This window comes from Ammospiza nelsoni, chromosome 2 (genome assembly GCF_027579445.1).
Source record: "Ammospiza nelsoni isolate bAmmNel1 chromosome 2, bAmmNel1.pri, whole genome shotgun sequence".
In the NCBI taxonomy this organism is placed as follows: domain Eukaryota; kingdom Metazoa; phylum Chordata; class Aves; order Passeriformes; family Passerellidae; genus Ammospiza; species Ammospiza nelsoni.
This window is the reverse complement of record NC_080634.1, coordinates 102,924,100-102,946,820: the sequence shown is the minus strand read 5'-3', so window position 1 is coordinate 102,946,820 and position 22,721 is coordinate 102,924,100. Positions and strand designations below refer to the sequence as shown.

Genomic DNA, 22,721 nt, shown 5'->3' with positions numbered 1-22,721 from the left:
AGAATTTAGTCATTAATTATGATGTGAGATGGACCATTATGAAGTCTGAGAACACCCTTGCACATCCTTTTTAGTTATTCAAGTCTGTGGCAAATCCTGCCCTTTGTGGCATGGTGTGACTGACGCTCCAGTGTATTTCTGTAGCCAGCACTATCTGACCCTGTGCCTTTCACTAATGCTGACAGTCTGAAACTTTCTGCTTGATTAAGTCTTTAAGCCAACTCTAGGACATGTGTTTGGAATAACTTGAATGAGTTCTCAAAATGTTGTTAAGCAATATCTTTATGGGCTTTGCATATCAACATCTCCATTAACTTCCTCAGTTCATTGCACTCTGCTTACCAGTGAGTAAGCACTGTTTGAAAAGAAGCCACGGCCTTCATGAATTCTCCTAGAGAAAATGTTACAAAACATTCTGGAGCAGAATTTCTGCTTAGACAGAATCCTTAGAGAGCTTTTAGACTTTAATAAATGAATGCTCCATGGCAGTTACTTAATTCTAAAATAGGAAACAACAGATCTGTGGAGAAGAGGATCACCCAAACTGGAAAATAGTTGACAGTGGTATTCTATGGGATTTTCAGAGTTTTAAGAAATTTAAATTGGTGTTTGTTGGAATGTTTGGATACTGTGCTGTAGTTTATTGAAGAGAGTAGAGGACAGGATTTTTCAAGCTGGTTGCTTGTATCAGTATGTAATTGCATGAATCAGCTATTGATAATTTCTGCTTTGATCTTACACATGATGGTGGATGTCCTTTAAAAACATTACTCCGATCAGAGTAATGGGGCACTGAGTAGTCTGAAATCTGGAAGTGGCTTTGTTGGCAGTTAATTCAGTCCTAGGGCACTGAGTGCTTCACATGGGTGGGCAGTGATGCAGTTTGCTTGGAACTGGGAAATCTCTGGGGGAAAAGGGAGCAAGGCAGGTAGATGTAATATTTGCACATTCTTTCAGTAGCTGAAAATGTAACCCTCTGAACAGCAAAAGTCTGTCATTTTGGTTTCCTTGCCAAGTGGGAAGGTCTCAGTGCCCCTGGTAGTGTTGTAGTTGTCAACTTTTTCTTTAAAATATTTGTACTAGTTTGTTTCTAAAACAGAATAGATGTTAGTATAAATATCCCATTTGTAGGTGTCTGGATTTTTCTACTGATGAACTTGTGATTGATTGATTTGATCAAATCTAGCAAGTACTGACTAATCCTACAGAGAATGATGGAAGAGTCAATAAAAGGATGAATTCCTTAAGTTTGGGTTGAGTCCTTGTCAGTTTGTGCTGCTAGATTTTTTTTCCATAGCTATGTTCAGCAGGGATTACTATTCATCAGTACCTGTCACTGCATTCCCTGCTCCTGTCAGCTTTCCCTCTACACAATCCCTTGTGTGCTGTGTTCAGAGCCTCTTCTCAGTGTTCAGGTAATCTCCAGGGCTGTGGCATCTCCTGATGCTTTGATCTGCACTTACATGTGTAGTAATTTATTTCAGCATTGTTAAATCATTTGCTCACCAGTCAAGGGCTGAGTAAAAAGACAAAAAAACCCCTAGACCCCAAACTTGTAAAAAGGTGCTTTCAAAGCTGCTTAGCTCTCAATTGTTCAAAACAAGTAATGCTCATGTCCCTCCTCAACTCCTCAAAAACAAAGCCTGCAAACAAAACCCAAGCAGACACCCCCCCACTCCCTCCCCTTCCCCTGCCAAGGTAACCAGAGTAGATGAATTTCTCAAAATGGCATTGCAGAACATGAGGCAAAACAAAGATAAAATGTAATGGTCCTGGCATGATTGCTAAAATGATATTTGTGGGGATTTCAGAGCCTTGGCTGCTCTGTGTTGAGTCTCAGGGCTTGAAAAGTTTTCTCATTAGCTTTTATGTTTTCTATCAACAATGAAACAATCCAGGCAGTAGATATCTGAAAGAAGATTTCTGTTCATGGATAGTTGAAGTCACTATTCATTAGTAACATGATTAAATAGTGGTAAGACTGCTTTATATCTAGAATGTGCTTTGTGTTGTGTTCCAGTGATTCATTCTTAATTTCATGTTGGCTATCTGGTGTAATACATATAAAATCTCTATAAAATCCCTGTAGTGTTGGTAGTTTTCAGAGATTTGGGCAAGAAAGACCTAATTGATGCCTTATTTATTCTTGCATCCTCCCTACAGATATATTTTTGTTGCTTGTGGTGCCTGTTCTGTGCTGTTCTCTGCCCTTCAAAGAACTAATGCATAGGAAGAGCTGATTTATTCTGTGCCAGGAAGCATAAGCTTGTTGAAGAGTCTATTCAGTTGCACAGTTCAAAATTACCACTATTTTAAACCTCTTCTTTTTCTGATCAAATAAATTCTATATAATATGGCAAAATATTTCATTAATATGACATTGCTTTTCTGATTCTCAAGACTTTCTTTGGGCTGTAGGGCAGCAGTGCCACTTTGGTTTCAAAAGCTTCTTGCACAGATGTTGTTGCAGAGAAACTCAAGTTATATATAGACAAGTAATATTGAGGGCTGTGCTGTTGTAGTTGCTGGAGGTCATCTGGGCCACTGAGCCAAAGTAGTTCCAGGGCATTAATTCATAAATAGCTCCTTTTGTCACCTGATGACAAAAAGTAATAAATCAAACCTTGTCCATTTCTTACTAATATAACAGCATTGGGAGAGATGGAATGCTGAAAACACACACACAAACACACAGACATACACGCAAACACTTGGTGTGGAAACTCACCTGAACCTTCCCTGTGAGACCATTTCTGCAGCCAAATTTTTTGTAGTGCTGGCAGTGCCATGAGGGGGTCTGACCCAGAGGATGACAGAAGCCTTCAGCAGAGCAGATGCTCTACTTCTGAGACTCTCGTCTTTTATTGTGGCCACTACTTCAGGAAAAAAGTGAAAATAAATGAAAGGAAATAAAATAAATTCAGGAAATTTCATATTTTTAAAATAGTAAGGATTCAGTGAATGGGTTTTCTTTTATTTTATGTATTTGTAGAGGGGGGCTTACCTCAACATCTTGCACAGGTCCTTACTTTTGTGATTTGAGAGGTAATTGAAGAATCTGTAATATCCCTTTGGTTTCATCACAACTCCTGCTCATGACATTTTATAATGAATATATTGCTTATAAATAACATTTTGAATGTATAAGGTTGTACAGAGATAATTGCACAGCTGAAATGCATTGGCACAAGGCCAAAGGTTGAGCACTTTCCACCATCTCTCCTAAATTGAATAACTTCACTTTATGAAGTGTATCATCAGATATTGTTTTCATTACTCTCAGAGGGCAAATTAAGGTTAATAAAAATCCATTGAGATTACCCATATATGTGAATATTTGTATTTTTAGAACTTTTCTTTGTCAATTACATTTCTCACTGACTATGTTTATGTGAATACAAGTACGTAGGTCAAAGCTTCAGCTCATGTTTCTACAATTTCAAACTGTTTTACTTCTCTTAGACACATTTCCTCTCAGCTGGATTGTGAGACCTGCAAGGTTTTTCAAACTGAGCAAAGCTAGGTGCACTCCTTCCACTAGGCTGTGGTTTCTGACATGCCCTGAATCCCACTTTCCTGGGTTTCACCTGACCCACGTAGAAGCCATTTGGCCCATCTGCTTCAGTCCTCAAACCCAGTATTTGTATATCCTTGTCTTTAAATTTTATGTTAAATAGCATTTTCTTCATACAAGGCAACCCAGTATTTTGTTAATACTCTTATTACTCTTCAGCAATCTGAGAAACCCTTTAGAAGAGATAAAAGGAGGGGTATGGTTTTCCATTTTCTGTGATAAGTTAGTTATATCTATAATCTGAAATAGCACACACATACTGGAGTCACCTGTTCCCATACTCTGGTTTTACAACATTGTCCTGTCACTACAAGTGTCCTCTTTTCACTCTGCTGCTGCATGCCCTTCCCCTCTTCCTACTGCCCAAGAGATTGGTTGCCTTCTTACTTGATACCACATCTGTGTCTGCCTCTTGGCATAAGAAAAAGCAATATAAGAAATGGCCTAGTGTACAGAAATTTTAACCCATATTATTTACTCATATTTAATATGTATAATCTTTCAGCCTCTGTGAGGTCAAGGGACTTTGTTTTTCCAGAGATGGTGTCTTTATCACTTGGTGGACTTTTTTGGTCTATGAATTTGAATTTTTAAAAATCTGTGTACTATCCTAGCACAAAGAATAGCTTTGGGCAGAGTTATCCTATTGGTAACATTTTGGTATAAGTTTTAAAAGAAAGGTGTTTTTCCCACCCCAAAAAATTAAAATAAGAATTTTTAAAGTTGCTTTTGTCTTAACATCAGATGAAAACATTTGTCACTAACTAGTTAACCTTGTCAGTATTGAAGAACAAAACATTAGAAAAACAAAAGAAAAATAATGATTGGGAATGGTTGGAGGTAAAATATGTAAAGTTGCCACTTAAAAATCTATGCCACTTGCTAGGCTAGGCTTGTTTGTTTTAGGATTTTTTTATTTGTTGAATGAAACAGTGTCTGAGCAACTTTTCTCTACAGGTTATTGACATGCCAGAACACAATCCTGGAGATATGGGAGGAACAATGAGACTGGGGAAGAGGAGGACTGTTTTTAAAACTGAAAATTCTGTTTTAAGTAAGTTATTTTTCTGCTCTTATGACTTTGCCTTTTGGATAGGAGCTTTGTAACATGGAAAACCAAAAATGCTGTAGTCTTAAGCAAACAGTTAGGTGGCAGCTTCCCTGAGCTCATTCACTCTGATCCTGTTATTTACATTTACTGAGAATTGGAGTGAAAAAAGGAAATGAGAGGCATCTGTAGCTCCCAGTGAAACTATCACTGAGGTCCAATGCTTTTTTAAAAGCAATGAGTAAAATGTTGAGAAAACTGAAATTTTTCTGATGGCAGTTTAATTCATTATGTTCTTGAGAAGGTCAGAGTGCTTTCTTCCTATTTTCTTGCTTGATCCTGGAAGGAATCTTGTTTTGGGAAAGCAAAGTATATGTTGCAGAAAAGGAAAATTATTTGCTGTAACAGGATGCTTCAGATAACAAAATAAAAGAAATCAGAATATAGAAAAAATTATTTAATTAGATCTACATGTATTTTAAAATTGAGGTAATGCTTGTCTCCTATTAATCAGCCCATTATACAATAGTAATAGAGATGATGCTGCAAAAGTGTGAAAAGTAGTTTCTTGTCCATTAACTAAATATATGTTTATTTCTTATATTGCCCTGCCCCGATATTGATCTGAGGTATTCTCTATTTAACTATGTTAAACTTAAGGAATGTATCCTTCTGAATACTTAAAAATTACATCTACTTCAGCAGGAGACCAGAGTGTAATACCATATGCACATTTAATGAAAAATCTGCAATTCTAGAGATGCCCATACTAGTGATCTAACTAGCCTGGGTGATACTTTGCCTATGTGTGATATAGATATGCATATCACAATGTTCTAGTCATTGTGTGACCTAAACACTTGGAAAAGTTAATAAAAATTAACATGTGTTGTAACCTTTGACCAATATTAAGAGTTGTTTAAATCTGTTTAGATCTTTGGAAAGAATAAGAAAAAGCTATGGTAGTTTAATCAGGAAATCTGATTTATTTTCCTTATGCTTTACAACTTGGATGAAAAGAATAGTTTTAAAAAGGTGGTCCCTTAAAATCAAGACATACACCATACTTTGTAAAATGGCAGTATTGTTATTCTACAGTTTCTGAAGATGTTCTTGGCAGTTTAGTTCATGTACCAACCCCCTGGCAAGACAGTAATTCTCATGACCTTAGTGTAAATTGAGAGCAAAGTTTGAGCCATGATTATAAGTAAGTGATATGATTGAAATCTGGTTTACTGCTCAAACTTGCTCCTTGTTGCTGTGAAAGGCAGAGTGCTCGAGATGACGCACAGAAGACTGCCAGAGTCATTTCGGTAATGAGATCAGGAAAACAGAGAAAAGCAATATTCTCTGTTCTTTGGAGGTACTCTGCCAGGTGCCATGCATAATCTATTGAAATGGAACAGATGCTACTAAAACGCTTCCTTCCCTGCATCTTTTGTGTACAACTGTTGTAAAACCCTGAAGGGATTTTACATTGCTGGCTCACTCAGACTTTTTTTTTTTAAAGCTTTATAATTTAAATTAGTTAAAGTGTGTTTAGAGTCTAGTTTGCCTAAGCTATTTCTAGTCAAGGAATGTTGAATCTGAATCCTGAATAAACTCAGGTAACAGTGAATTAAGAGAAACTAGTCATCACTCAGGATGAGTGATGAGTGTTCTTCCACTCAGGAAGAACAGAAAAATGCAGTGAGATGAATAATGTCTTGTTGTGTTTAACAAGTGTTAAATGTGACTTCTTTAAGGTTTAAATTACAAGGAATAATTGTAGCAACTATTAAAGCAACACATGAGCTTTTAATTTCTCTTTTGTTGTTTATTCAGGGAAGCTTTATGGTGATGAAATGTTTGTAGAGGAGAGACACAGGCATCGCTATGAGGTAAGCACTGTCCTTTGCATGGATCCACTCCTCTGTATGCAAACATCTGGGATAGGGTGCCTGAATACTTTCAGAATACTGACATTCAAGGAGACACACATGAGGTGGACTCCTGGAGTTACCTCTAAGGTAGTTCAGAAGGGATCTGACTCCATCAGTGTCTCTAAAGGGCCTTGAACTATCAGATTTGTGCATGCTGTAACTGATTCAGACAATATTAACCTTCCTTGAAAGGGAGGAGAATATGATGGTGGCAAACCTGCTCAAGTTTGGATATTAACTGAGTGGTTAAAACATCATCAAGGAAATGAGACAGCTCACTGCAGAGCTCCTCAGTTTGAAGGAAGAGCTGCATCACAGCTTTTGTCATAACCACTGAAATTCACTGTTCAAAGGGAGGTCAGTGGGCATCTGGTGGGTCATTTAAAAAGGGGGAATTCAGACTGCTTGGTTTCAGAAGAGCAGCAAGCAGAAGGTCCAGGGTCCTGGCTTTAATTTTTGAATATTGCATAGTCACTTTTAAAATTACTGGTTCATCTCTTTATTTAATAAACATGACCACTTCTACAAATTTATGCCAGAGTTGTTAAAATAAGAAAGCAAAAGTTCCCAACTCTTACCCAATTCTCTTCATTCTTGTATGCATGTAAAAACCATTACAATTACTGTTTGTTAAATCCAAAAATAAACAGAACTACCATTGTTATTGCTTTCAACATTTCAGGTGAACCCAGAATTGACTCACTGCTTTGAAGAGAAAGGGTTGAAATTTGTTGGTCATGATACAGAAGGGAACAGGATGGAAATTATTGAACTGGAGAGTGAGTGTCTTACTTGTTTGTAATACTTATTGCATCTGTTAAAACTGTATGAACTATAAGCTATAGATTGTTGAATGACATGTAGGCACAATATTTATCTGTCTTAACAGCCAAGATAATTTTGGGTGCTAACTGCTAACTCCACTTGTGTATTACAATTGGTGAAAATTCAGAGTGGGTTAGGAAAAGTCTTACACTTTGCAAAGACTGTGCATGTATTTGATTATGTGGGACAAATGTGCTCCTTGTCAAAAGGCCCTAAGTCTAGCTCAGGGGCATTTGGCTATGTAGAATCATTGAGTGATTTGGGAGATTATATTATCCAACCTTCTGCTTCAGCACAGGGATACCTCCAATTATACGTCAACTTCTCTAGAGTTGTATCAGTAAAGTTTTGAGTACCTCCAAGTATGCTGTTGCTGGGACTTCAAACCACTCATGACTGTTCTCTGAATACAGAAGTCTGGCCATTTTTTTAACATACTTTGTGGTCTACCCATTGTCCACAGCTTCCAATTTAAAGGGTAGGAAACCATATGAAAAGCTTTGTTAAAGTCAGAATTAAGGGAAGCCAGTGCTCTCCCTGCATCCAAAGACAGATTCTTCTCAGGTTTGTTGTTCCAATCTTCCTGACCTTCACGTTCTGAACGTCAGGAATTTTCTGTCGTTCCTTGGATCCTTCTTTTTGTCTTGAAGAAGAGCATGGTGACTGCCTTTTCCTACTCATCAGAGACTCCTGGCTTTTTATAGATTTTTACCTATATGCCAGTTTCACAGTGACATTGCCCTGCTCCCTAAGCACCTTCAAATGTTCTTGGTAAGGTCTCCATATGTATTTCATTTTTCCCAATTTGTGTTTCATTTACATCCAGTATAGGCAAAGGATATGACATTACTGGAGTGTATTACCTACAGAGTCTGTGAAATCTCCATCCAGACCTTCAAAACTTGACTAGACAAAGCTGTCAGCAGCCTGATTTAACTTTGAGTTTGTCCCTGCTTTGAGCATATTGTTCTGAATAGACATGCATAAATAGATACTGGAAACCAAAATACCATGAAAATAACATGATAAATGTAAACTTTGTGACTTTCCAATTGTGTCCCTCTCCTCCCACCCTTACATGTTGGTACAGGTTTATTATTCAGTTTTTATGAATCAGAGGATGATTTTTCTTTGGTTTGCCCTACTAACCTTCTGCCTCTGTTGTCAGTTGCCTTTTGTGGAAAGAAGTTTTCTGGTCCCTCACCCTTAAATTCACATGTGCTGCTCTGGCTTCTGGACGCTAGTCTGAAATCTTTAATAAGTTTTTTTCCTAAAAGTTTTTCTACTATCTTCTTCCTACATTGTGTAATTTTCTTTGATGTCTATCTTGTAGATCACCCATATTTTGTGGGAGTTCAGTTCCACCCAGAATTTTCCTCAAGACCTATGAAACCTTCACCTCCATACCTTGGACTGTTGCTGGCAGCAACTGGGACACTGAATGCATACCTGCAGCGTGGATGTAAATTGTCTCCCAGGTAATCTTTGTTTTTTGCTTGCCTGCATTTGACAGTCACATTTTCAGAGGGACTATCCCATCCTTCAATTCAGAAGCCCAGAAGAGGAAAAGGAGTTCTTCATGTATTGATTTACTTGTGACTGTGTGCCTGTCATATACCTGGGTGTAAAATAACCTGTAAGCAGGAAGCACAGTTCCTCACTTCTTCCTTTTCAGAGGCTATTAGGGCTAAAGCCAGAACTCCACATTACAATCAGAAAAAAGTAAAAAACATTAATAAATTCAAAAGAAGATAGCAGCCTCCTGTGCTAACTTCCATTGACAGTAGCTTCATAGGGAAAGAGATTTGCTACAGGATCAAGCAATGAAGTGAAATTCATACCTAGCTGTACTTGAATGATGGTAACAACAACAAAGAAAGCACTGATTTTATTTTGCAGTAGCTAAATAATAAATACTATCTTTCAGAGACAGGCCTGAAATAAAAGAGTTGGGATACCTTTAGACTTACAGAAGGATTTGGATCTAGGTCAGAACTGGATGGTTCAGCCAAAACTCTGTCCTTGGTCTCTTGGACACAGAGGCTTTGGTTTATTGAATGTACCAATATTTTTTTATCCAGGGTTAACTAATTCTTGTTTATTTCAATGATATTAAGAACAGTTAAAATTTCATTATAGTAGCAATAATAAAGAAATCAGGGGGAAGCCTTGGGCACAGTAACAAAAATTTTTAAAAAATCATAAAATGACTGAATAATAACATTGAACAGATCCAACTCTGGCATTTTGGCTTTTCCTCTAAACAAGACACCAAACTTATTAATTCTGTGGGTTGGGCTTTTTTTTTTTTTCCCCAAATCTTGTGTTCTATTAAAATAAGATGTGTTTGTTAGGAGAGAAATAGCAATTTTATTCAAGTTTGAGTAGTAATGGGAAAACAGCCAAGCCAGACCAGACCAATCTCTTTTGGTTCCCTACTCCTTTATGGGTATCAGTTTTTATTCTCTCTGCCTGGTTGTGCAGTGATGTACATACAAAGAGAATGAATTTCTGATCTGCAAACCAGAGCTTGTTTGAAACAATCCTGTTACCTTAGCCTGTTATTGTTAGAAGCAGTTATAATGTTAGCTACCTTTTAAAAGGTGTGCTGGTGAAATACACAGATCAAATTTTTGTGGTGCTTGTCAAGGCAGAGCATTCCATCACTGTGATCTTCAGCATTACCCTCTTGGTGGGCACTCTGACTCACACTTCACAGGCCCCAATATCCTTTCTTACACTGCTTTGTCCCATAAGTAACCATATTTATTTCTCTGAGATAAAGAAAAATTACTTTTTTTTTAATAAGTGATCTGCATGTATCCTGCTAATTTACATCCCTTAGTGTTATAACAACTATGCCATCTAACCCTGACCTAAAGTTTCAGCCATTACTGAATTTGCCCCACTTAGACTTACTTGAATTAATCATTCAAAATGTATACCCAACTCTTTTTCTTCATGTTCATAGAATAAGCTCCTACCAAATCTTAAACATTTAGCAAAGAAAAAAATCCATACTCCAAAACTTAATTTATAAAATTGCAGACTTTTGCTATTTACCTAGTTACACAGCAGTCAAGCATACCCCTGTGTCTTAAGATCACTAGAATAGGGAAGGCATTTTGCGGCTAAAAGAGGAAGATTTTGTATGGAAGAATGTTCAGGAGGGAATTGCAGTTAGTTACAGCACACACACTCATATTAACATACCCAGCTGCTGAGTGGAAAGATTTCCAATGTAAACCTTTAAACCCCAGAATGCTGGTGATGTCATTGAGTTGTAAAACTAAGGCATGTCCTAGCAAGGCTGAAATAAATCTGAGGAGAGGATTTTCTGCACACCTCATCCAGCACCACCCACCTGTGTTTTAGTTGTGCTGTGGACTAGAGCAAAGTAAGCTGGCAGAGAATTTGTGGAGACCAGCAAGCTGAGCAGATTACCAAAGCAAGGCTACCATAAACACTAAAGAGAGAGTGAATGATGAAGTCCTGAGACAAAGGAAATGGGTATTTCAGCATGAGAGTCTTAACAGGAAACTATTACTCCAGAACATTTAATAGCCCCATAATTAGGGTGTGATTTTAGAATATTTGACACCTGGATAGAATTCCTAGCTTGTAAGCAAAGCTAATAATAACTTCAAGGATGCATTACTACTTCTGGGAGAGTGCCCTAAATAAATGAAAGTGAATAAAGTGTCTTTTAAATTTTTTTAAGGCCTATTCTGGTACAGACATAGGCCCACATAGGCATGAGCATACCTAGTTTGAGACTGGAATGCATCCTCTGGGGAAAATTTAGTTCCTAGAAATGTCAGTGTATACACCAAGAGACAGCCAAGAACTGACCAAAGAGTAGCTCAGTGATTAATTGTTACTTATTTACCTGAAGTACTAGTTGGGCTCCCAAGTTGCCTTTGTGGTTTCAGCCTCTTGTGCTTTATGGCTTGAGTGCCCAACCATCAAAACCCTGCACTTCATTTCCTTGTGAATGGCTTTAGATCATGACCTTTTCCAAACCTTTCCATGGAAATACTGAAGTCACCATTTCATATAGAAGTGAGGAATGTGGTGGAGGCTGCCAGTTTACATTTTCATTTTCAAGGCAGAGAAAACCAAAACTACATGAGACTCAATACCCACAGATATGCTGCTTTAAAAGATAAAACAAAGGGTTTTAATAGGAAACTAGTGGATGAAGAGGGGAACTTCACATATAATGTTGTTGGCTTTTACTGAGACTTACGTAGTTTCATTTCAAAAAATTAATAAAAACTGACTTGTCTTTGGGAATGGTATAATATGGATTGCAAAATCATTGGTGTACAATAAAGCCATGTTACTTGTTTTGTTTTGATGTGTTTTTCCCCCTTATCCAGTTTAGCATCAGCACGCTTTATTTCTTCTTTGTCTGCAGCCAGCACCTTTATTAATGGCCTGCAAGAGTAAGCCTGAGTGCATTAATTATATTTGCAAATAATGTCATTTGAATAAGAGATGAAAGCGCTATTCAGAACAAAGAAGTAACAAAAAATATGTAGGGAATTTAGTAATCTCTGTTGAGTATAATGATATCTTTGGAGGAAGAAGATAAGAAGCTAAAGATAAATAAACACAAATATCCAGTACAAGGGAGGAAATGTAGGAAATGAGAGGTGTTCCTAGGTGAGTAAGTGTAGGCAACACTGACTACTGCCAAAACAAAGCTTTCCAAAGCATTAGTGAATATGCTAATGTGAAGTACCAATCCAATGCCATCTAGTCACAGAGTACTCTTGAGTTCTAGGAAAAACATTAATGAAAGATGACCTATGAGCTGTGTTCAGAGACAAAGAACAAAAGGAACAGACAACAGAAGGAATGGTGCATTAAATGAAACACCAAAAACCTCAGAAAATTTGCCCATATGGTGTTTACTGCATTAGCATGGTCCAGCTCTCTCTCAGACCAGCTGTGGAGGAAAGCACCTATGAACAGGACAGAAACCAGCCTGTGTGACCTGTTCTGGTGCCCGATGTCCCCTGTACATTGTCCCCAGTCAAGAACACATTTGGCACACCATCATGCTTCTGCCATTGGCTGAATCCAGACATGTGATTTGATGGAAATGGGATTTGAAGATTGTCAGGAGAGCAGCAAGAGAGGGGCTGCTCCACAAAAGATGGCACTTCAGGAGCCGGGGATGAGAGCTGTCCTGGTGGGGATGGTGTCCTGAGTCAGTACCACAGTTGCCACAGAAGACAAGTACTCTGGCTCCAGTGACCTTCCAGTGATGCAGGTCCCAAGTGGGGATGGTTGGGACAGCAAAGATCCTGTTACCCTCAGAGCTCTTACAGAAAACTACAGAAGAGTTTTAAAGGAAATCCTTTCTTAACCATACTGGCACTTAGTAATGGCTAGTTATGTCAGTTCACTTTGTCATTTAAATGTTAGATGTTTAAATGTCATTTAAATGTTAGTGAAAACCCTTCTGAACTAGTGACCTCAAGTCTTTTTCTGCAGTTGTTCAGTGAAAATGCACTTTAAGGAACCAAATAGCTCATTATAGCTGTTCTGTGGGTCAGTTCTGCATTACACACTGCCAGAGCCTATTTCTCTTCAGTGATTGTAGGGAGCTGCTGTTGCCTGTCCCAGATGAAGATTTTATCTTAGGTCCAGTTATGTGAGGGCAGGGGGCTCACAGGTCAGGACTGGGGAGTTTTGGGTTTGTGCTGACGGATTCCCAAATTAAATGATGTTTTATGGAGGCATAGGGTTGTATCATGATGACCATCGTTTTAAAGGATAATCATGATTTTAAATGACAGATAAATTTTTTATTACCATAAATGATATCTGAGATTTTTATGACCATATAATAATCATAAAAATATGTACCAAGAATATGGGTGACTGCAATTATAACCATTGCACCATCAAATATGCATTTATTCAGAATAATGTTTTAATGACATAATAATTTTAATAATTCAGATTTTTGGGGGGGAAATTAATTATTATAATTTGCAGATTTCATTTTGCTGAGTCCTCAAAAGCTAAACACTTAAACAACTGCAGTCTGTATTAAATTTATCTGTACTTCATGTATCTTTAATTTGCACTGAGGAAGAAATGCACTTAGCTTGGCACCTTGCAGGGTATAGCATTACTGTAGTAATTATTTTAATTCCTTATGTTTCTGGAAAAGGAGTTTTTTATCAATTGTACATTAAAAATGGATGAAGGAAAAGCTTCCTTGAAACTGCTGCTTTGTTTCTAAAGAATATTGATGTGGATTTTCCAAGTGAAAACCAGAAAGTTTTACGGGAGTGAGGTGACCAAAATTCATCATCTGAAGTGACTGACTAGAGCCAGTGACACTACATTGAGTTTTGTTATGTATTTTTCCCTTGGCCACCACTATATACTTGAGATCCCACAAAAACAAACAAACAAAAACAAACAAACATAACCTGTTGGGGCTAGGTCTTAGATCTGGTGGCCTCAGATCTGCTCAATACCTCCTTATTGTTGTCCACTGTTGTAAGAATTGTTACAAATAAGATGAAGTGGGTGTCGAGCTCCTGCACAAAATAATTACTGATTAATTTGAAAACAGACTAATTTGCTGAAGCAAATGTAAGCATATTTTTTCAGTGGTTGGCTCAGTGTGCAAAAGAATTTCATTAAAGAAAGCTGGGCTTATTTGGTTTCTCACCACTACCACTTTCACAGCCAGCAGATTTAAATAAGGTTACTGAATATTACCAGCTGTGAGCACGAAGCATCCATTAGGGTTTTATGTTTAGTATCTGTGTACAACTCATTGTAATTTGGAACAAAGTATACATTTATTCCAAAGAGAAAAGATGGCTTGCTCCTGGTTAATGCCACCTAAATCTGAACTTTTCCTTCAGATTACACCTAATACTAATATGTTTGAAATCAGAGTAAATCTCAGAAACCTGACACCAGTGCTGCTTTGAAGCTGTAACACACAGGTGCAGATATGCCAAGTTTCAGGAGTCCCTATTTGCTTTCAAGTCCACTGGCAGCCTAACTCTTGAAGTTCAGGTTTCCTTGAGGCCCAAGTTTTTATTTTTAAGATGATGCCACATGTTCTGGGTATGCTTAGACAAATCATTCAAGCAGCTGAACCTGAGAGGCTGATAGCCTCTACCTGAGTCTGAAGCCCAAGCGCTGATCCTTACCTGGGTATTTCCCCTGCCTTTCTTGCCCTGTGACCTGCTTGTGAGACATCAAACTGACTTTCACCCCATAGATCAGCCCTAAAGTAGGGGAGACTGTGAGGTGCTACTGCAGAAATCAAGAATGTGGTGATGTCAGGAATGTCCCTTCTCTGGGATTTGGTGTCAAATCCTGTACTGAAATTGGGCAGTGTGGGAGCAGGAACAAAATTGTCATCATCCGAGTTAAGTGTTCTAGCCTCTGCACTAGTGGCCAGGTGAGCCTCAGCTTTGGGAAACTGAAAACAGGCTTAAGAAGTTTGGGTGGTAAGTCAGTGAAACCAGAGAAGCATCCACTTCTGTGGGCAAATCCCTCTAAAACCTGTGTCACTGAGTGGGGGAGGACCTATGAGGAGAGTGCTGGGTGGGGATCAGCACCTGACTGCCTTCAAGAGATGAAGCTGGGCAGTTGCCCACTCACCCCGTTGGTTGGTGAGCACTTCTACTTAAGCATGACTCCCATACTGTGTTGTTTACAGAGCTCTGGCATGGTTTTGGGCTGGGATTGCCACTGGCTAGCAGAGATAATTAAAAAAATAGAAGTGCTCTGAAAACTTTGGGTCTTAAATCATGGCTGTCATAAGATTGTGCAGTTCTCTACAATCAGTTTTACTCTCTGCTCTGTGGACAGTATTTGCTATTTTGCTGTGATGTGAAAATGCAAAACTGTTTTAATAATACTGAATTTTTGTTCCATGTTTCCATGGGTACTTTCAGAAAAAAGTAAGTACAATGTTGGTAATGTTGTGTTTGTCTTGTGCATCTGGCATGCTTGATCATACTGTTAACAACACTTTCCTCACTTGAACTGTGTAATTGATCACCAGCTGATGAAATGATCCAATTGAGCATTTCACACTAGCCTGATGTGACACACCCTTTATAAGAACACATCAGCAGTGTGTGTGTCACACAGACCAGGGCAGAATGCTGTAGACAAAGTCTGAATGTCAGGACAGCCAGAATATCTATGCTGTTTTACACAGATTTGGTACAGTGACTTGCTGTAACTGTGGGAAACTTTCCTAACAGAGGTAGAAATTAAATGAGGTGACTCTTGGTGCCATTCCTCCTGTCCCACTCTGTTTAAGTGTCTGTTTTTTACCTATTCTTTCTTTAGTTTTCCTTTTCTCTCAAAGAAGAGAGGGTGAAATTCAGGCTATAAAGCAGTGCTCAGTAGCAAGCAGCAGAGTAGCTGAGTGCAGTTTGTTCACTGTTCCCCAATGCAGCCTCATCAGAGACTGTGGGGCTGCATGGCTCCCTTGCAGCAGTGTCCAGCAGGCAGTCACTGATTAGGCTCTGGCACTGATAAGGCAGTCACTGATAAGGCTCTGTCTGGCTGGGCTATGCGCTCCATGTCTCAGTAGGCGATCATGCCCAGAGATGGGGAACACAACATGAGTAGGGTCCTGTTGTCTGGAGGATGAAGGGGTGTGTAAAGGGGAGGTGTCACAGGACAGCTGTGCAGTCAGTGCCTGGCACAGAGTTGGCACCCAAGGCTGTCATGATCCCACACAAATGGGGTCTGAGATCCCCACTGTGCTGTGCTAACCATGGCCTGGGCTCTGGAGGGTCACAGGGCTGACCACAATTATTGCTGCTCAAATGTACTTAATCTGTTCCCTGGGCTGCCTTTGCTGGCTTCTCATCTGGGGAAATTAAAAGATCCGGAAAACAGACTGTAGCATGAAGTATAGTAGGGAGGGGTTGAGGCTGGAGGCACTTCTGAAGTACACTTAAATTTAAGATAAGCTTGGAGACCCAATAGACACTAACTGAAAATGTGGTTTGTGGGCACTTCTTTCTCTCAGTCACTGTGGTGATTCCTGTTCTTCGCTGTTTCCTTGTTCTTACCACTTATAAAACAATCACTTGCATGGCAATTTGGTCTCTGAAAACCAGTCTGCTTCTCTCAGGATACAACAAATGGGGATAAAACCTCTAGAAAAACTGTCAGGATATTGCTTGGTGCAATGAAAATTATTTGTGTTCTTACTAAAAGAGCAAGAACTATAATTTAAGTGTAGAATTGTGAGCTAATAAAGTTGTCTTAACTTAATGATTTTCTTTACCATAAGGGAGAAATTCCTTTTATTTTAGCTCGGAATACCTGTTATTATCTATCATGTTAACCATGATCTTAGACACACAGCACCAGCAAAATGCAGAATGAATGTACAGGAGGCAAGCAAAAAGAAATTGAATGTACTGTTTATCAGGTAGAGCATTATTTTGCATCAGGTCTTAAACTCCAGACTTCAGCCCATTCCTTTAGAAGAAGGTGTTCTAAAATACCATGTTTTTAGCATGAGCCTAAAGAAGTTTTCTGGAAATGGGTTGCATTTGAGGAAAGTGTTGATCATATGCATCATGGGTTGGAGGGCTTGAAATGAAATATTTGGTTTAGATCTTTCTGAATTCTTATTGGTTCCAACAGTGACAGCTACAGTGACCTAAGTGATGACAGCTCTCCAGAAAAAGAGTTTCCTTATTCTGACACAAGCTGAAATTATTGTATGTGAGCACGGAAATGGATGATGCTATTGAGGTAAACTGAAATGTTTTGATACTGCTTTATGACACTGATTTATTTTAGACTTAAAACAGGAAATAAAGTTAACTTAATTCTCCCATTTGTGTAAAGTCCCATCTGAGAGCTTATGTCTTCTTTCTTGTCTGTAGCATTTAATTGTTTTCCTCATCTGCTGCTTAACTCTCAAATTGAGATGTTAAAGTCTGCTAAGTATTTTGGGTACATCTTTTACGTAGGATGCTGTACAAAACCAAGTTGTGTGTTTGAAGATATATTAAAAATGCATTTTTAAATTATATTTCATTTTTTTGTGTCTTCAGTTTACAATTTAGAATCACTTCAACTACGTTGTGTAGACATTAGTTTTTATTTTGCCTTAATATTCACCTGTAATTGCATTGATGCAACTAAGACATCCCAACATAAATACTTGTATTCAATCTGCAGAGTGATAGAGATACAAACAGGTTTTATAAAATTGTAGCTTTGTTTGCCATAGCTTTTGCCAGAGTGATGTTGGATTGGTTGTTTATTCACCTGTAAACGTGGTAGTCGTACATTTCCTTTTGGTTTGGAGGTTGTATTTCCTATGAGACACCTGATCTCTGCAGGATCTGGGCTTGAAACTTGGGCTTGAAACTTACTTTATTTTTCCTATGCAGATTCATCAGAGCTGGGGCTGGTATGAGTGTCCCATTCAGCTTTTCAGTATTTCTGAGCACTTTTGTGAGGAGGGCACAACTTTCCCCTCTGAACATGTCTCACATGGTGTTGACACTGAGCAGCTGTGCTGAGCAGACAATTGAGGCTACATATGAACAGCATTTCTGCCTGATGGTTCCTGATCCAAGTAGTGGCATGGGATACTAGAAACTGGAGTTCAGTCCTTAGATGCAGGGGTTTCTTCTATGATTTTCAATTGAATTCTTTTTTGCTCTCCTGTACTACATGTTAAAGATAATGATCCATCCCCAAATTATGAGAGCAAAGAACAGAATGTTAAGAGATTAAATGACCTGGCACATGTACATATAGTACTGATGCCTGCCCTAAAATAACCAAAAAATAAGTAGACAAGACATTCCTTTTCACTCTTGCCTGGATCCTTCCCACCTCCAAACATCACAATGGTTCTGTTTCTTGAGCCAACACAAGGTACAGGACAGTGCCTCTGGAAAAGCCCTTGCTTTCCTCAATGGAATTTATGGATGGTAGTTCTCTGTTGCAGGTGACTTGTTCAGTGCTTGGATGAATGCACTTTTGTGATGCTTTTAAGTGGTTATCAGTAGCCAAGCTGATTTTGTTTGAACTTGTCACTAGTTGATAACGATTTTTATTCAACAGAATTACTCTAGAAAAGATTAAATAACTAAATCCAGATTTCAAAAAATAAGAAAAGCATTGGCTTTTTTTTTTTAATCTCGTGGTTAATTCTACCCATTAATCAAAACTGAATACATGTGTAGATTATATTTAGCTTTGTGGTTTCACTTTAGATAAAACTCATAGAATTTACTTAGCACTACTTTGAAATGAGTCAACACATTTGGGTGAGAATTACATAAGCATGAAATAAACTGAGTTAAAGATTAAATATTTTTAATAATTGATATTTTAAAATTTATTCTTCCTTTCTCTCCCTCTTTTTATGTTACAGAAAACTTGGGAACAGGACAATATTGAATAGAAGAAAGTAGAAGAGTAAGCTGCTTGCAGTTCTCATACTGTTTCTTCCCCTGCTATGTTCAATAATTCTCATTACAGATGGCAGTTTTACTGTTCTGTAGCAAAAACTGTTCTGTGTAAATGCTGCTTCAAAAGTTACCAAACAGTTGTGCACCTTAGCTGTTAATCGTTGTTATCTTGTCCTATATTTCAGAGTAATCTCAGGTGAATATGTATCAATTCACTAGTTCACACCTTTCTTGATTTGAAGAAAGATTTGACTGGTTTCAGTTTGCCTTGGAACAGGAAGAATAAATGCATTAGCTCTTGGGAATGAGGAGGGCCATGCACTAAAGCATTTAAGAGAAAATTGTCTTTCTCTTGAGCAGTAGAAAACCATTTCAGGTTTTTTTCCTATTAAGTTTGTATATATATTTTTTTATTACTTTTTTTGCTGTTCAATATGTACAAATGAAAAATGGTTGCTGTACCTCAGCTCTGTGTGATTATAGTAATTAATGTTGGATATAAGTTTTTTCACTTTGCTTTTATAAGCAATTTGATTTCACATAAATTCATTTTCTCTATTTCTCCTGGAAGTCTGATAATGCTGAACATAAGTCTGACCTACAAAATTACAGAAGTGATACTAGAAGGTGGTTTCATATTTGTATTTTGTAAGAGAGAAAGTAAATACGTTAATATATTAAACTCCAGTTTTAACACTTTTATGAAAGTTGTAGAAAAACCAGTCATAAACCTGGGGTGTTATCTGGGTTCCAGCTGTGTCACACTCAATTAGTTGTAGTAAATAAGTGTGAAGCAAATTAAGTAAGGTTCACCCTTGTTTTCTTTATCCTGTGACCACTCCATCATCATGGCACTTATTCCCCAATAGAATGGAATGATGTGTTTTAATTTAGAAATCACAAGTTATTTAACTGCATCACAGCTCAGGCAGCCCTGCAAGGCCAGGGCTGGAGCCTGAACCACTGGGACAGAAGAGGAAGGTGAGAGGTGCTGCTCTGGGTGTAAGGCAGCATTAAAGTGTAAGGGGTGTAAGCATCCTATTAGCATTGGGGCATCATCAAACCTGTCACAGGAGGTGAATCTGATCCATGTAACTGATGGGCTCTAGATGCTTGGGGCACACTTTCCTATAAAGAAAAATTCTGAATTTTGAGAGTTGTGTCAAACTCTCAAAAATGTCTGCTTTAATTCATCAAAAGTAAATATCTGCACAAAAATAAGTAGCACCATGTTCCTTATTACAGCTTTGTAAAACAGCAAGTTTGAGGGCTGTGCATTGCTCTAGAAAATCTCAGGTTACACATCAAATTTGTCTTTTCACTAAAAGAAGCTTTAATGGTAATGAAACATAAAATGTATTTTTATGGCTGCACTTTCCTAAAGTAGTTTGTGAATATGTGCCTTAGAAATGCTGACAGCATCATTGGTGTCACTGTAGGTCTTCCCCAATGAGACACTGGCCACTGCTTTGTGAAAAGTGAAGAATTTCCTAAGATTGACTGTAATTTGCAAATGTATTTTCAAAACATTTTCAATAAATTGTGTTATTTGGAAGTGTTTGGGTACTGCTAAAGAATCATGGTGCCAATGTGATGTGAACTGTGGTGTTAAAGAAAGAATTCATCATTTAATGAATCTGTGCTTGTTTGTAAGGAAGGGGAGCAGCATGCAAGTTTGGATGGGACTGCAGGGTAGGTATTGCACTTCACTGACTCTGTGGACAGAGCTGTTTCTTACTGTCTGCAGTCCAGTGCTGCATCTGAGCAGTGTGGGTTCCTGTTTCACTGTCAGCTTTACAGGTGAGCTCCTTTAGCACCTGCCTAACATATTTAATGCATACCCCAAAGCTGAGATTGCTTCCCATTATGTAACTGCTTGGAGACAGAATCTGCATGTGCAAGTGGGTAATGCCTGCAGAGTTTGGATCTAATGAGGAGGATTTGCTTGACCAAACAGACAGTTCCTCATCAGGGAGCTCTTGTGGGAGGGTGGGCCAGATGCTACATTAGGTTGCTGTTTTTCTGAAGATAATAATATCAGACAGAGTATGATTGTTGGTTCAAAGTAGTACCAAAAAAGGCTTACTGTGACCTGAGATTCGTGGGTCTCTGGCATACTACTTCTGAAATCCTCTAGAGGCATCTAAGCCCTGGCTTTCCAGGAAGACACTGGAAGTTTTGAGCAATACCTTAAAAGTAGAGGTTGAGTTTTCTGCAAGAACCTGTGTAAGCAGGAATTGCAGCCCAAAACTAAAGGAAGTTTTCAGGAGAGAAAAGGCAGGTTGTCACTAATCATAAGGGCAGGGTCTTGGTGCCCAAAATGATGTGGAGCATGATAAGGGAGAGTCAAGTGTAGGTGCAACAAATGACTTACCAGCCTGAGCTAACCTCCTCAGGAGAGCTGTTACAGCTGCCATGGCAATGCAAACGAAAGATTCTCTCCAAACTCTGTGTGTATCAATGACAGAAGGGAGTGTGATTACAGCCTAGAGGGCTTCTGAGCTAGCAGCAAAGCCAGATCAGCACAAGGGAACAGGGGCTGTGGAAACCTATGTGGGACTGGCTGAAGCTCATTTCCCTCAACTTTGCTGTCTGCATATGTGAGGTGAGCAAAATGTGCTGAGAAAGGGGAGCAGGGGGCAATCAGAATAATATTGTCCTTGGGAGAACATGTGGCCTCTTCCAACATGCTGCAGAAACTCACTTGACAGGGAAATAAACAAATTATACACTTCTTTCTGTACCTAGGACTGAATAACACCTTATCCTTGCACACAGGTAGAAGGAGGCTTGTTCCCTGGGACATCTGCATGGGAGTTGTGGTGCATTTCTGTGCTCAGCATTTTATCCCATATAGTGCTCAGTTTTTCCCTGCTTGCAAAGTGAATTGGTAGCTGTTAGTTCTGTGATAACCTCCAGACAAACTCTTCCTCTTATCACTTCACCCCGTCCCCACTGTTGCTATGGTTGGTACTTTGTTCAGGGATTTCTCACATTGTCTCAGGTAGCAGCCTTTGTATTTTTGATAACAATGAACTTAGCATCTCAGCTATTTCTCCCTTTACTGGCTACTGTCTAGATTTTTCAGGTATTCAGTTTTGTCTGAATTGGTAACTAGCATGTGCTAACAAGGTGAAATGAATTGAGAGCTCATCTACAATAATTGCATTAAAAGAGTCTGCATATGTTCTACTATGCAGCAGGCTCATATTTGTATAGATGCCCTAAAATGGCTCAGAATATTTACATCAGCGTCTATTAGATGGCCAAAGAAAATATCTATGTTGCCTCAGTTGGAAATTCCCTCTGAATAGCAATTCCAGAAATGCTGATTTTCCAATCTCTGGTTGATCATCTTGATTTTATCTGTAAACATTTTTTAACTTTTTTTTGTTTAATGTGAATTAACTTTTCATGGAACACAGAAGTGGGTCAGTTCTATTGTTCTTTATTCCTATAAAAGTAAGTCATCTTGACTACTATCTGGTTTCTTGCTCTCTAAAACACCTCAGAGACTGCAGGATTTAACATCCTGCTGTGACCTAGCTGACCTACTGCTGGAATAAACTCTATTAAAATGTCTTTCATCTTGTAAAAATTGTGTACTTTAATCTTTAGACTTTGATGATTTGTTTGTATATGAAATATTTGCCCTGCTTGTAACATTCTAATTCATTTGAAGAAATTGGTTGCCTTTTTGGACTCCTGGTAACCTGCTCTCAAATTTGGATCAGAGCCTAGAAAACCAGTTTTTCCTGAAGTGTGGACAACATTCTGTATTTCAGGAATGCTTCTGGAAAGGTAAGGTTATTTTTTCTACTTCTATGGACCCTCAGTTAATAATTTAAGGAAAGTTGGGAGATGCTAGTGAAGTTCACAGTAGCATCCTTTGGATA

General features: G+C 38.4%; 1 protein-coding gene across 1 annotated transcript in view; it reads left to right on the top strand.

Moving 5' to 3' along the window:
• CTPS2 (CTP synthase 2) overlaps nucleotides 1-19,383 on the top strand; it is a 58,607-nt gene extending 39,224 nt beyond the window's left edge. Inside the window, exons 14-19 of the mRNA XM_059466675.1 lie at nucleotides 4,532-4,628; nucleotides 6,447-6,502; nucleotides 7,227-7,323; nucleotides 8,703-8,847; nucleotides 17,036-17,146; nucleotides 18,789-19,383. Of these exons, the coding sequence (XP_059322658.1) occupies nucleotides 4,532-4,628; nucleotides 6,447-6,502; nucleotides 7,227-7,323; nucleotides 8,703-8,847; nucleotides 17,036-17,105 (465 nt within the window). The 3' untranslated portion in view covers nucleotides 17,106-17,146; nucleotides 18,789-19,383. The remainder of the gene's footprint in view (nucleotides 1-4,531; nucleotides 4,629-6,446; nucleotides 6,503-7,226; nucleotides 7,324-8,702; nucleotides 8,848-17,035; nucleotides 17,147-18,788) is intronic.
• Nucleotides 19,384-22,721: the final 3,338 nt, after the last annotated feature.